This window comes from Leptopilina heterotoma, unplaced genomic scaffold (assembly GCF_015476425.1).
Source record: "Leptopilina heterotoma isolate Lh14 unplaced genomic scaffold, ASM1547642v1 Lhet_228, whole genome shotgun sequence".
In the NCBI taxonomy this organism is placed as follows: Eukaryota; Metazoa; Arthropoda; class Insecta; order Hymenoptera; family Figitidae; genus Leptopilina; species Leptopilina heterotoma.
This window is the reverse complement of record NW_025110946.1, coordinates 2,577,932-2,592,728: the sequence shown is the minus strand read 5'-3', so window position 1 is coordinate 2,592,728 and position 14,797 is coordinate 2,577,932. Positions and strand designations below refer to the sequence as shown.

General features: G+C 30.7%; 2 protein-coding genes across 3 annotated transcripts in view; one reads left to right on the top strand and one right to left on the bottom strand.

Moving 5' to 3' along the window:
• Window positions 1-14,797, top strand: part of LOC122502435 (zeta-sarcoglycan) — a 316,329-nt gene that overhangs the window by 262,879 nt on the left and 38,653 nt on the right. The gene's annotated exons all lie outside the window — the stretch shown is intronic.
• LOC122502436 lies at window positions 11,587-14,172 on the bottom strand. Its single transcript, XM_043612487.1, has 3 exons — window positions 13,772-14,172; window positions 12,484-12,755; window positions 11,587-12,395 (listed from the first exon to the last, which is right to left on the bottom strand). Exons 1-3 carry the CDS (start codon window positions 13,788-13,790, stop codon window positions 11,625-11,627), a joined length of 1,062 nt encoding a protein of 353 aa, XP_043468422.1. The 5' UTR covers window positions 13,791-14,172; the 3' UTR covers window positions 11,587-11,624.

Sequence of the window (14,797 nt, the reverse complement as noted above, 5' to 3'; positions counted from 1 at the left end):
ATGGCAGTTGTAATTATGTAAAAAAAGATAAATAATTTAAAACGAAGTTCTTATGTTATTCTTCCTTGATAGAGGAAGAAAAGACTATAGAGTTAAATCGTTAGTTTCATTATATAATTATTACCTGAGTCAAACATACAAACCTGAGGCTTACAATTAGTATTGTCATATTGTAAACTTCGATTATAGAGGATATATGTATATATTCGCCCCCCTGCGCGTTTCGCGCGCCAACCCCCTATCTCTATTTTTATATTTATTTTAATTTTTATAAATTTAGAAGAATGTTTTCTTAATATGAATGCATCATAATAAATAACATACAATACATATATGACAAAATACGCATAGATTTTGACGTCCCGTGTAGAAAAATTGTTGGGTTCTAGTGTGGTGCCAGAAAGACAGTCTATTCTCTAACTGGGCGCTGAAAAGACTGTCTGACCATGGGCTAATCAGACCAGTGACGATTGAACCACGCGTTGGTCCAGACTGGACGAGCTAATCAGGGCTAATCATTTATGAGCAGTACTAATATTTCAAATTTTAGGTTCGATTTCAATATTTCAGGTTTTTAATTTTAAATAATTTACCCAAATTTACTCGGTTCTCACGTTTATTCAATGTAATGTGAAAATATGAATTATTAATAATAAATAAATATTATTGTTATTCATATATATGTGTGTATATGTATTTAATGACAATAACTTATTATTATAATAATTATATTATTTTCAAATAAATAATATACTGCACTAGCAGTAAATATTATTTAAAAGAGTAATATTGAAAGATAATTTTAATAAAAAAACAATTTGCGTTAATTGGTACATTTTTTAAATTCATTCTTTAACAGGCCTTTAACATTATTTACAATTTTAATTTATAACACTTATACAGATTAAATACAGTAATTTTATTATTTTATATAACACTTACAATGAAAAATATCCGCTCGCATGTGGGATCGAACTCACGCCCCCCACCCTTGACGACCCGACGCGAAGCATTTAAACCGCACGGCCACTGAAGTCTGGGTGTGAACTCTCCTAATTTACTATATCAATGCCAGTGTCATATCTTCTGTTGCTTATAGGGACGAAGTAAAAACTATGACTAAAATTATTACACATAATAATCCCGAATTATTTTAATTATTATATATGAATATTTAAATAAATAATTCTTACTACAATTATAATCATTAACCATTTTTTATTGAATTACTTTCAGTTTTATCAAAAATTTTTTAAATAATTGAATTCTTATGGCGAATTTCAATAGAATTCTTAAGTATAATTATACACTTTTCGAAGAATTCGATTAAAATTGTATTAAAAATAATTAAGAAATTCTGAGATTAACTAAGAAATTTTGAATAATAAAAAAATTTTGAGAATTTTATTATTCATAAAAATAATTGAATTATTGAGAAGAAACTTATAAAAAATTTGTAAATCCTTATTGAATTTTTGTGAAAGGTTTTTTATTTATGAAAGTAATTAAATTTTTGCTTACATTTTATTTTGCCAAGAATCTTGTTAAAAATTTGGAAAATAATTGAATTTCAGAGAACGATTTTATTATTTATAAAGATGATTGAAATTTTGATGAGAATTTAAACAAATTTTTGAACATAATTGAATTTCTGTGTAGAATTTTGTTACTTTTGAAAATAATTAAATTTCTACAATAATCTGTAACCTCTCCAACACTCAATTGTTTATAGTGCACGGAAAAAAATTAATCGCTAAACTTAAAATAATATTAATTTGAAGTCCAATGAAATATAAGTGTATCTAAATTAAACATTATAGTCACAATTACTGTGATAAGTTGTGTTTGATTCTTTCAAACTTTATACCAGAAAACGCCATAAATTCACATCTCTGATTTAGAGATTTGTTAATTTCACAACTTTTTTTATATGAATTAGGTACATTGTGTTTTAAGTTAATCAGTGACAAAAAAGATTTAAAACATTTTAATTAATTAAGTATTAATTTTATTTTCAAATATCCAAATAAAAGCGAAGGTCTGTGAAGGAAGGTCTGTGAAATTTTAAGGTTACAATTGTCGCTCGACAAAATACGGCACTGACTGATTTAAATGACGTGAAATAGGTAAATAAACATTTTTCAACCACTTTTTCTCTAAACACAGACACTTTTTACAAAATAGGCCAACATACAATGGGTAAGAATCTTCTTAATAACCTAAATTCAAAAGATTGTTTAAATTCATGCAGAAACGCGGTTGTCAAGCGGTTGTAAAATGTAAAATTGGAAATGATTGGAAAGTAATGTAATGACAGACAACAAGAAGCGGATTACTGCCAGTCGCCAGAAGAGGGCAGAAGCATGCAGAGAGCACAATGGTCCAGCTGTTATATTCTTAGCATTACATCACTTTCCAATTTTACATTTTACAACCGCGTTTCTGCATGAATTTAAACCATCTTTTGAATTTAGGTAATTAAGAAGATTCCTACTCGTTGTATGTTGGCCTATTTTGTAAAAAGTGGCTGTGTTTACAGAAAAAGTGGTTGAAAAATGTTTATTTACCTATTTCACGTCATTTAAATCAGTCAGTGTCGTATTTTGTCGGGCGATAATTGTAACCTACAAATTTTACAGACCTTCCAACGCCGTTAAAACAAAAAAATGAAATAAAAATATAAAATTCGTATTGTGTTTTAAAAATATCCAACTACTTTTTTATACTTGTCAATATATAGTTCATACAGGGAAAACAATATAAATATTTTGTGAATAATTCTCACTCTAAATTGTGATAAATTATAAATTTTTATTACATCGAGTTATTACAAAAATAAGAATTATATAAATATACGACTAAAATTTTTAATATTGTTTATTCAAATAAGTTGATAGTTTAGAACATATGTTCCAAGTCATAAAATTTGAGATTCCTAATATCATTTTTAGGCATAAGAAATACGTGTTCTTCACAATACTAATATTCGGATTAGATATAATACCAAATTTCAGATTTAGTGATCTGCTTACATCTTACGTCCGATTCCAGTGATAGTTTATGCCTAAATCTCAGATTTAATCTCTAATTTAGAGATTAATTTTTTTCTGTGTGTTTTTAACTAAAATTCTTCTACAGATAAATTATTTTTAATAATTAATCAAATACAATATGTTAAAAAATTTATCTAATTTCAGGAGAATTTGAATTATTAGGCATTTTTCAAAAATCTAAGATCTTTAGAATTTTTAATTAAACTCATTGAAAATTTTATTTATAATAATTCATACAAACCTACAATATTTATTTTTGAACGATTCTTTAGATACTAAATTATTCCATTGAATTTTGAAGTGACAATCCATGTATAAATTCAAAGAAGACCGACAAATCGGGCACTAAAGTCTTGATTGTACTTTGATTTGTACTTTAAAAATTTTAAATTCTAGTGATGCCAATGAAGTCCCATATAGCATACAGTTAGACAGTCTAAATTAGACCGTCCAGAAAAATCCCATATAGCATACAGTTAGAAAGTCTAAATTAGACCGTCCAGAAAAATCCCATGTAGCATACAGTTAGAAAGTCTAAATTAGACCGTCCAGAAAAATCCCATATAGCACACAGTTAGACCGTCCAGATTAGACCGTCCAGATGCGTCTAGTTGGGGCAATCTCTGGACTCCAGACTGCCCCGAAATTTTTCTACACGGGGTAATGTAACAATCGTTATGGACTTTTTTTGACCTATATGTCAAAAATTATATTAAACTTTGACATATATTTTGACCCATTTTAACCTGTATAGGTTAAAAAGACGTTAAATTTTAAATAGATTTTGACGTATCATAGATACGTTTATTGTCCTTCATTGTCCCTTTTTAACTTGTAGTTAAAAAAAGGTTAAATAACACATAGATTTTAACGTAACTAAACCCAGTAAAAAAGGATTTTTTAATATAGCATTTTGGACAATTGAGCAAGCTGTCTGCTTAATTGTCCAAACGGCATTTGGACAATTGGACTGGTTTCTCAATTATACAATGCATTAGGTTTAATCATCCCAAATGTTTTTCGTGGCTAAAAAACTGATGAATTAAGAAAAAAGTACTGAAATGTTACAGAAACGTTAGAGAATTCTTAATTCCAGACAAATACAGAAAAATTAGGTATAAAAATATCTCGAGTGAGGAAAAAGAACAAGATTTCTAAAATATCACTTTTTAACTGACAGTGCAATGCTGTACTTGGAATTTAGTTGGTAAAGAAGTGAGGATTCTGATAAAGAGAAACTCTTCATTATCCTCTCTCAATACTCCTCATGGTGCTTGGTATTTTTCCGGCACGTGAGATAATCTGAGCGGGAGGTTTGACGTCGAGGTATAATGATGTGCACCGTCGATTATTGTCCGGTACACACCATTAGAACTCGACTGTCGATAAACCGGTCGTACTCAGGAGAGGTTTTCTACAGTTTCTCTCTCCACTGGCGAGAAAACCCATTTGACGGGTAGTCCATGCAAATGCGAGTACTCCTAATTTCAAGAAGTTCTGTAGACGCAAACTAAGTATTAAGAAATATATTTTTCTAACACACGCACGGAAAGTACATCATTTCTTACCTGTGTAGAGGGTGGAAAGTATGTCTTTTCCTACGAGAGGGAGGGAATGTTACTTTACCTCCATGTGACGTCATAACGGGGAGAGAAAAGTATACTTTACCTCCCTGTGACGTCATAGCGGGGAGAGAAAAGTACTTTACCTCCCTGTCGTCAAAAATCACATGTAATTATATTTTAATAACAATGTAAATATAAAATTTGTCTTTATTTACGACTAAATATATGTTTTATTGAAAATTGTTAAATAATTAATCATTTTAAAAAATTATACTATTATTATAATAAACTTTCGGTTGAAAACACTATTGTCGTTAATAGTATATTGTGTGGCAAGGGCGGAAAGTTGTCAATTCCTGACCGAGTTCGAAATTTGCCGCACGAGCGAAGCAAAGGCGGCAATCGTACGAGGTCAGAATTGACAACTTTCCGCCCGAGTTGCACACGATATTTTTTGTCCAAATGTGCGATAAACAAGACGCAACCGTAAATTCAAAAATGAATATGCACTAATTATTAAATGTGTATGAAACATTTTTATTAAGCCTAAGGCGAGTCCGAATATTTTTGATAAATTTAACCCTCTTACCACACACTCCTATCCAGCACCCATATACCGCACACAAGTGCGAATTGGGATTTCGCATTTTTAATAATCGATGTAGGATAGAGAAATCTTTGTAAATATATTAAATAATATATCATTTTGGGGTGAAATTTCCCGTACAATACAATGGAGGAATTCAATTTTACAAAAAAAAATTTGTTGTTGTGAAAAAATTATTATTAAAAAACTGCTGTTGTTAAAAAAATTAAAAAACATAAAAAACGAATATTTTTTTCAATTTTTCATTTAATTCAAAGAAAAGTTGTCTGTTGATTAAATGTATCCTCTTTTAAGAAAAAAATATAAGACTTTATTTCAATTATTTTGAGTATTTTTCCCGCCCCTCAGAAGTTACTGTATTTTTCAAAAGGGGAATTCGGGCACATAGCGGTTTTTGGAGTGGATATATGGTAATAAAGCAACAAATAACAACAAAATACACTCAAATCATTCATTTATTATAAAAAAACATATAAAAAAATACAAAATTACATAACAATTTTGTAAATAATTGACAAAAATACATAAACTATAAAAATTTAGAATATGGTAATAAAAAAAATGATTTTTAAATTTCACTAACAAAAAGTTAAATAATTGTATAATAATAGTCAAATATTACTGTAAACACGATTGATTATACTTAAGTTTTTTTAACTCGATTTTGCACGCAAAATTCAATTTTTTTTGTTTTTAATCTTTAACAATCTACACTCACTAAATGCACACAGGTGCGAATTTGCACTAACTTGAGATTTAAAATCTTCTACTTCAGCTGCTAGATGGTAAATAAGCGCGCACGCAACGACAATAGACACGAGAGGGGTCTATTGTTTACATGTTAAAGTTTACATGTTAAAAATATAAAATTCCTAAAATCATAAAAATGTTCTCAAATCTTTATTCTATCAAATTCTCGTAATGAGATAAAAGTTAGGGAAAGATTCAAGCTTCGTTTTGGTACCAACTGGAACTTGATAACCGATGGTATAGCTCGGTTGGTGGAATCCAGTATATGATTGAGATATATCAAACGGTAGGTTTGACGCCGAGGTTATGTTTGTGCATTTGTGATGGCTATCCAGATGTACATTCATGACTCGACGTCAATAAACCAGTTGTACTCAGGAAGTAGATTTTCAGCAGTTTTCCTCTCTCCTGGCCGAATTCCCAGGCAAATGCGAGTACTTCTAACCTAATTTATCCTAGCCTATACTCGTAATGACATAAAATGTAATGACTACTTTTTTTTAATTTTATTAAACAATTTTATTAATCAACGATAATTATGCCACTTTTATAATTATGACATTTTTTATGCAATGATAAAAAAGAGACTAACACTACATGTGGTTTGATTGAAAACAAGTGACGCACATATTTATGCCACATTGAATGCACAATTTTTGTGTCCTTTTGTTGCATTTTGCATGATAGTAGCAATATTTTTCGAGGCAAAATCCAAAAAAAAATTTTAAATAAAAAAAGTGGCTTTTTTGCACGTCGACCTCCTTCGTGGTAAGAGCTGGACAACGTCAATAAAATTTTGTTGACGGTTAACGGACGTGGAGGATAAACATAATATTGTTCTGATGTTAGATTCGTAATCAGCATCCTCAAAAACCCCCCAATGATCATTTTCAAGCAAATAAATTACTTTTTAAAAAATTGTCCGCCATATTGGATTCGCCATTTTGAATTTTGAAAAAGTGATATCAGATTCGTAATCAGCGACCCCAAAAACCCCCGAGTAACTATTTTCAAGCAAATCCAATCACTTTTTAAAAAATACGTCCCTCATATTGGGCCCGCCATTTTGAATTTTAAAAAAGCAACATCAGATTCATTATCAGTGACCCCAAAAACCCCCAAGTAACCATTTTGAAGCAAATCTAATAATTTTTGAAAAACATTACCTGAAATTTTTATTTGGCCTTTTGCATTTTGGAAAAATGGCCATTTTTATATCCGCCATCTTGAATTTTAAAAAAAGGATTTATGGATTTTTATAGCTGAGAGTTCGAGAACGCGATATTTTGTGCTTTTGGGACCATGTTCTTTAGTTTTCCATGTCAAAATAATAATTGACAAAGTTTTTTTCGTAAAAAAATGTGTTTTTTTGCAATAAAATTGTTAGAAATTTTTTTGAGATAATTATAAACAAATTTTAGCTTCATATTTCGAAAGAGCGATAAATTTTACGTCAGAAATGGTATTTCCTAAAATTTTTAACTAATTATTTCATACAAAATAAGAGTCGTGAAATCATGGCACATTTTGCGTCCTGGTGGGCGTTAATGGGTTAAGGTGTATCTAAAGAGAAAAACATTGACATCAGATTTTCAAAATTCAAAATGGCGGATCCAATATGTCGGACGAAGTATTTAAAAATTCCCCGCATTTACTTCAGACTCGTTACTCGGAGGTTTTCGGGGTCGCTGATTACGAATATGATGTTAGTTTATAAAAATTCAATATGGCGGTTCCAATATGGCGGACAAAAAAGAACAGATTTCTGAATTTCTATGTCTTGAGTACCTTACCCTCTTAGTTTCAACTGATCTCCGGAGAGGAGCTCTTTTTCTCTTCTTTGAAGTTTTATTCTTTGGTATATCTCTTTTCAGCGTCCAACAATAGTCCGCTAACATATTCTTACTCAATTTACTTGTTATCGGTTCTCCATATCCTTTAAATCTTGGTGAAATGTCTCGCCTTGTTTGTCGCTAAAATCACCAAGATTTTCAGGAAATTCATCTAAATGTGAATCCAAAAAGTAAATTTTATAACTAATCAAACATCCCAGCTTTTTAAAATTCTCTACCATTTTTTATAAAATTTCACTATATCTGCGGCTTTTTTTATTTCCTAGAAATTCCAAGCAAACTATGTGCTAACTGGCGCATACACATTTGTATTGTGTAAAAGAACAGCCTTAAGACTCCGCTTGGAGGCATCTATAAACAGTCGGCATTCATGATTTTTGTAAACGTTAGGCTTTAATTTATCTATTAGTCCCATTACATCATGACAATAAACAATCGAATGGTCTTCATCTTCTTCGTAAAATTCGGTATATTCTTTTTCCCTGTTTCGATATGTAGATGACGTGACATTACTTGCAAGCACATTGTCTTGTTTCATCTTAGCTGCTAAATACTCAGCTTCATCTTTTGACAGTCCAAGATTTCTTATCACGTCATTTAGCTTCTCCTGTGTCCAAACTATAGGTATTTTGACTTTTGTTTCAATGGATTATCCTCACGTTCACTGACATCTTCATCATCATTATCAACATCACTAATAGTAGTATTATCGCCTTTGTCATTATCATTGCCAGTTTCAGAATTCAAATCAAAATCTTTATTGTCTTCAACATTACCAATGCTTATATTTCTTAATACCGAGTAAACTACTGAAGCTGTTTCAGGATAACGAATTGCTTTTTTCTTCCTGCTGTTTGTCCCTTTAAGATTCGTGTTGCAAAATTAGCAATCCTTGCAATTTTTAGGTTTTAGCCAAACAGTAGGGAATTTATACTTTATATTCTTACCCTCTTCCCATGTTTTCAACATGAGGTAACAACTGCTGCACATGTCATTAGGAATCCAAAGTTCATTAAAACTTGGAAATTTCATATTAAAACCTTTTTTATAATTTTTCTTTAATTTTGGCATTGATTTTTTTCCGACTTTATGGAGCCACAAACTTACTGCAAACCAAGCACACGGAAAAAAAAAGTACGTGAATCCTTCCTTGAAAGTGCTTGACTTTTGGATAGGACACAAAATACAAGGCTGTATTATATACTTCTTATTAGAAAATATAGAAAAGTCCTAGAGTTATTCTAGTACTAGTATGGGCAACAGTGTTTTTTAAATTTTAACGAAAAGTCATTTGTTCAGTTTTATAAAGTACGTGAAAGATTAGTTGACTGCGCTTGAAAATTCTGTAGAGCATGCGCAGTGTGCGTTGCGCGTTTCTACCCAAGGTAAATGCCAGCTGATCGTCTGTTTCCATTTGTGTTAATTTCAGATGTGAATATACTATTATTTTATGAAAAACAAATAGTGTTAATATATATTTGTCTTCAAGAATTGACTTTCAAAAAAATATTTTTAATTTTGTGTTTCTCACAAAACAGAATGTTATGTAAGTATCAGTTTTCAGTGAAATAGCATGTCTCAGAAGTCGTGAAAAATTTCACCATGTGGTATATAAGAGAAAACAATTCGAGAACAATTCGATACGTACTTTTAAGTGTTAAGTGTGTGTTTATATTTAAGTTATACGCGAATATATGTGTGTGTTATAGGTTAGTTCATAAGTGTTGACGAACGTCGAAAAGTGATAAAATAATTGTTCTTTGTTTGTGTGATTAATTATCAATATATGTGAATGAATGAGTGAATTTCAGAAAAACTGTGTGAACAAGTGGAAATTATTTTTTTTATTTTACAATTTTTTTGAAAGTCAATGAAATTCTCAAGCAAGGTACTAGAATATTTCATTGACTGCTTTTGAAACTCTCATGCAAAATGACTAGACTCTTTTTAGTATTTTGTGTCGTATCCAAAAGTCAAGTACCAAGTCAATGAAACTTTCACGTACTTTTTTTTCCGTGCAGAAACAGTTGGAATTATCTACACAATCGCACAGTGGGACAGATTGACAAAAACCTGGCCAAAACCTCTAGATGTTTTTAAAATTGCATAAAATTTCTTACTTGGGGGTTTTTGGGGTCGCTGATTACGAATCTAAAGTTGGTTTTTCGAAATTCAAGATGGCGGACACGTTTTTGAAAAATTCATCGGATTCGCTTGAAATTCGTTACTCGACGGTTTTTGGGGTCGCTGATTACGAATTTGAAGTCAGATTTCAAAAATTCAAAATGGCGGATCCAATATGGCGGACGAGTATTTTAAAAAGTACTTGGATTTTCACAAAAATTGTTTTATAGGGGTTTTTGGGGTCGCTGATTACGAATTTGAAGTCAGATTTCAAAAATTCAAAATGGCGGATCCAATATGGCGGACGAGTATTTTAAAAAGTAGTTGGATTTTCACAAAAATTGTTTTATAGGGGTTTTTGGGGTCGCTGATTACGAATCTAAAGTGGGTTTTTCGAAATTCAAGATAGCGGATCCAATATGGCGGACGAGTATTTTAAAAAGTATTTGGATTTTCACAAAAATTGATTTTCAAGAGTTGTCATGATTATTAATGATGTATTTCGTCAAATGATGTAATATATAAATCTTAGTTATTTTATACAATAAAAACCTTATCTTTTAAATCTCATATGCATTAGCAAAAAAACTAAAAAAATTTGGTTGATTAAAAATCAAAGTCGTCAATCTCCATATCTGTTGAATCATCTGTAGAAGAGACCTCAGAATAATCAATTCCATACAGTCTTTGTTCCCCACTTGTGCCTAATAACAATCGTGTTACTTCTTCTGACAGAATTTTTTTACTTTTCGGGTGATTCCTTCCCATACTTGAAATAAAGGGATCAGACGTTACGAGTAGACGATTGAAAACGTCCTGCATGGTGGCAGATCTGGAACACTTTCTCGAAAAGTGTTCTCTGAAATTTCTGATGTCTTTATTTCGAGCTTCTTGGGCATCTTCAGACATTACTCCTATTGGGAGCGGAGACCATTCAATAATTGTAGACCCATGAATTAAAATTTTATGTACTGTTGTAGACATATTATACCATGAATACAAAGAGACGCACATTTCTGCGGTTTCCAAGCAGTATTTTTGAAAAAGATCAACATTTACTGCGAAACCACTGGACATTACCTGCAAAATAATGTAAGCCCGTTTCATTAAATTTGCATCCACTCCTAAAATTCTAGCTGATATGTCGAAATGTTCAAAGAAACGCCTAGCTGTGTTTCCGTCGTTAGTATTACCTGCGCCAACTTTCGGTTTATCGATATTTAAACTAAGTTGAGTTTTAAACGCTCCTTGAATAACTCGTTTTCGCTGTTCGATTTCTTCTTTCGAAAACTTATTTTTTCTCCATTGTTGAGTTTGTGCTTTATATCCAATGTGTAAAAAATATTCGAAAAAGCGAATCCATGCATGCAGTGTTGATAAACCTAAACCAAGTGCAGTTTCGTCAACATTAAGAGTTTTCATTAAATTTATGTCATTAAATTGTGATGATGTTGCGTTACATAAATAACATCGCATTGCTGATTTTGTGCTTGTTATGGCATTGCAAACCTTCATGTCTATCATAGTCAAATACATTTCAAATTTTACGCGTATTTCCTCCCCGTTAATAACAGTAGTAAAAGGTTGCAGATTTTCAGTTTGATCGTCAATGTATTTTTTTTCATTTAGCGTCAAATCAACAGTTTCTTTTTGAAATTGAATTCTTATAGGCCTACAAAAGCGGGTTGACGAGGGTTTTGGGTTTTTTCCAAATAATGACATCTTTTTTTAAATTTTCATCAAAGCCTACAATTCGTAACGGCACCAACGAAGTTAAAAACATGTGAGAATCAGAACTATCAGGACTAGAAAACTGCTGCTTATATTCACTCTGGCCTGAACTACCATCACAACCCCATTTACAAACTAATCTAAGATTTTTAACAATACCAAAATCTAAAGCGTTTAATATGTCCATTTGTACCATTAACAGTCGATCGCATGTATGGTTTAATAAACTTTGTAATTTGACTTCTGCTGAAGTCTCGGTGACAGTAATATCTGATGGATAACAACGAGACTTTGCTTCCACAACTTTTCTGTAAGACGGGTAGGCATTAAATTTTTTTCGTGTCAATGAACTCCGGATACCAATGTAGCTCTGCTTCGTTAATTTTGATCCAACAATGTCTACAAGTGCTTCATCCCCAGTCATTTCAATTGGCTGATGTGTTAAAGAAGATTTAAAAGCTGCTCTATATCGTGATGCTCTAGTAGGCGTTGTTGTTGTAATATCTTTTATAACAGCAGCAGCGTCTACAGATCCAGATGAACGGAGACTCATTTGAGTAGCATACGATAATTCTTCTGCAGTGAAATCTTCGCGCATTTTAGTTGTTTTACGCCGTTTCGATCGATCACTGGACTCCTCAAAATTACTTGCTGGTCGACCACCTTTATTTTCTTTAGTTGCATCCGCATCCGTAGGAATCGCACGAGAGCACTGAAAAAAGCATAGGCATAGATAGAAGTTATTATTTTATTAAATAGAACATATTTCGTTTTAACAATATATATAAAAAGTTTCTTACCACAATATTTATTGTTCCATTTAACCAATCATTATTTGTAGTAAAAAATCTTTTAATTATTCGGTGGGATTCCTTCCATTTTGATTTTATTTTTGATAAAGTTTTCTTTAAATTAACAACTTGGTCTGGATCAATAATAAAACTGCTGTCAGAACTTTTGTTTAGATAATTTTGTATGATATTAATTTGAGTGTCCAATTCTGCATTCATCTGACCTTTAAGAGTATCAAATAGATCTCTTTTCGTACAAGCGACGATCTCCTTTTGCAAATCTAAAGCAGAAAATTAAAAATGATGTTAATTTGTTGTATTGTAATTATTTATTAATATACTACAAGCAATCTTATAAAAAACAATAAGTATCAATATAAAATTTTCAAATAGTTAAGTTATTTTCTTATTATTATTGTTATTATTTTACACATTTATTACATTTTTCCTTATTTAATTTATTTCATTTTACTTAATATATTTATTTTATTTAATAATTTTTAATAAATTATTTTTTTAAATAAATAAATACATTTATTTTTTATAAACAAATATATATATATATATATATATATATATATATATATATAAATATAAATTATAAATAATTATATAAAAATAATCAAGTAGTTTTTAATAGTAATAAAAAATGATTAAATAAAAGAAATATAATAAGTATATATATATATATATATATATATATATATATATATATATATATATATATATATAAAATTTATTATATTGTTTATATATTTTTTTATATTTATGTATATTATATTATCTTCATAATAAGAATTACTTTTATTTTTTATGTTACTATTTATTAGATGAATACATTAAAGAAGTAATACTTTTTGAACACCCTGTACATTGACTAAATTTATCTATAATTCTATACCTAGACAAATTAATCACAGAATATATAAAAGGGTCTCGTAAGCAGCTGAGATCCCCTTCTATTTACTTCTATTGTACTATACACTGCAGACAGCATGCTGACCGCTGTTGTCAAACACGTGGATCCGTGCAACATGACATTGCGCGATATTTATGTTCGTAAAATTTAAAGTTGCAAAAAGTTGCAAACTTTTTTTGCAGATTTCAATTCTCTACACTACTACCTTTATTTCCTAATAGAAAGTTTAGCGGGATCTCACGGATAAGCAACTTTTGAGTAACTTAAATCTAGTTTTTAGGAGAATAAATTTCGAAAACATAAGCTTATTTCATATAATATTTTTAGCATTTAACGAAAATAACATTCTTACGTCCTATATTACAATAAAGTACATACCTTTAGGAGTATTTTCCATTTTGTCAGATTCAAATTGTCTTACTTTTGAAAAAACTGTCACAATTTTTCGCACTGTAACTTTTTGCTAACGCTTTGCAGTGTAAACGACACTGCGAAGAGGTTAACTTTCGACTGCTGTATTTTTGTTACCATAGAACCACGCTATAGTTCCTTTTGCTATAGTGTATAGAAATACCTTCTCTACGAAATTCTATAGCGCAAAACGGTCTATCTACAACTTTTTTTTCGAGGTTTCGGCCGAGTTTTTCAGATTCTGTCCCACTGTGAATCGTGCAAAACATTGCGGTTGTATGATGACGACGCCTGCGGTCCCGCTTTCTCAACCTAACCAGCCGCCGATACTGAGCTATCCCACCTCTGCATCGTAAACTTCTTTCCTACTTTTGCCATGAAGGCATAATTTCAACCTAGAAACTTACCCGAGAATTCGTTGCCCGCCTTCACCACGGGGAGATGTCCTAGTCGCAAAAATAGAAAAAAAGAAAATAAATAAACAAGGAAACTAATTTTACATAGGTCAAAAACTTTTTGAGATTGTAGTATTACAGAAATGCGATTAAATTTTAGTAAAACATTTACAGTAAACCATTTCTGGATTATGAAAAATTTAGATTTAAAATTATCGACTATCCAACATCAGATTCGTATTCAGCGACCTCGAAAATCACCACGGAGTAGCAAGTTTCAATTGATTTCATTCATTTAAATATATTTTGTCCGCTATATTGGATCCGCTATATTGAATTTTCATAAACTAACATCATATTTGTAATCAGCGACCCCGAAAACCCCCGAGTAACGAGTTTCAAGTAAATGCTAAGAATTTTTAAAAATTTCGTCCGCCATATTGGATCCGCCATTTTGAAATTTGAAAATCTGATGTCAAATTCATAATCAGCGACCCCAAAAACCCCCGAGTAACAAGTTTCAAGGAAATCTGAAGAATTTTTTTTTAAATTCACCATTTTAGATCCGCCATTTTAATTTTTTTTATATATTCAATTC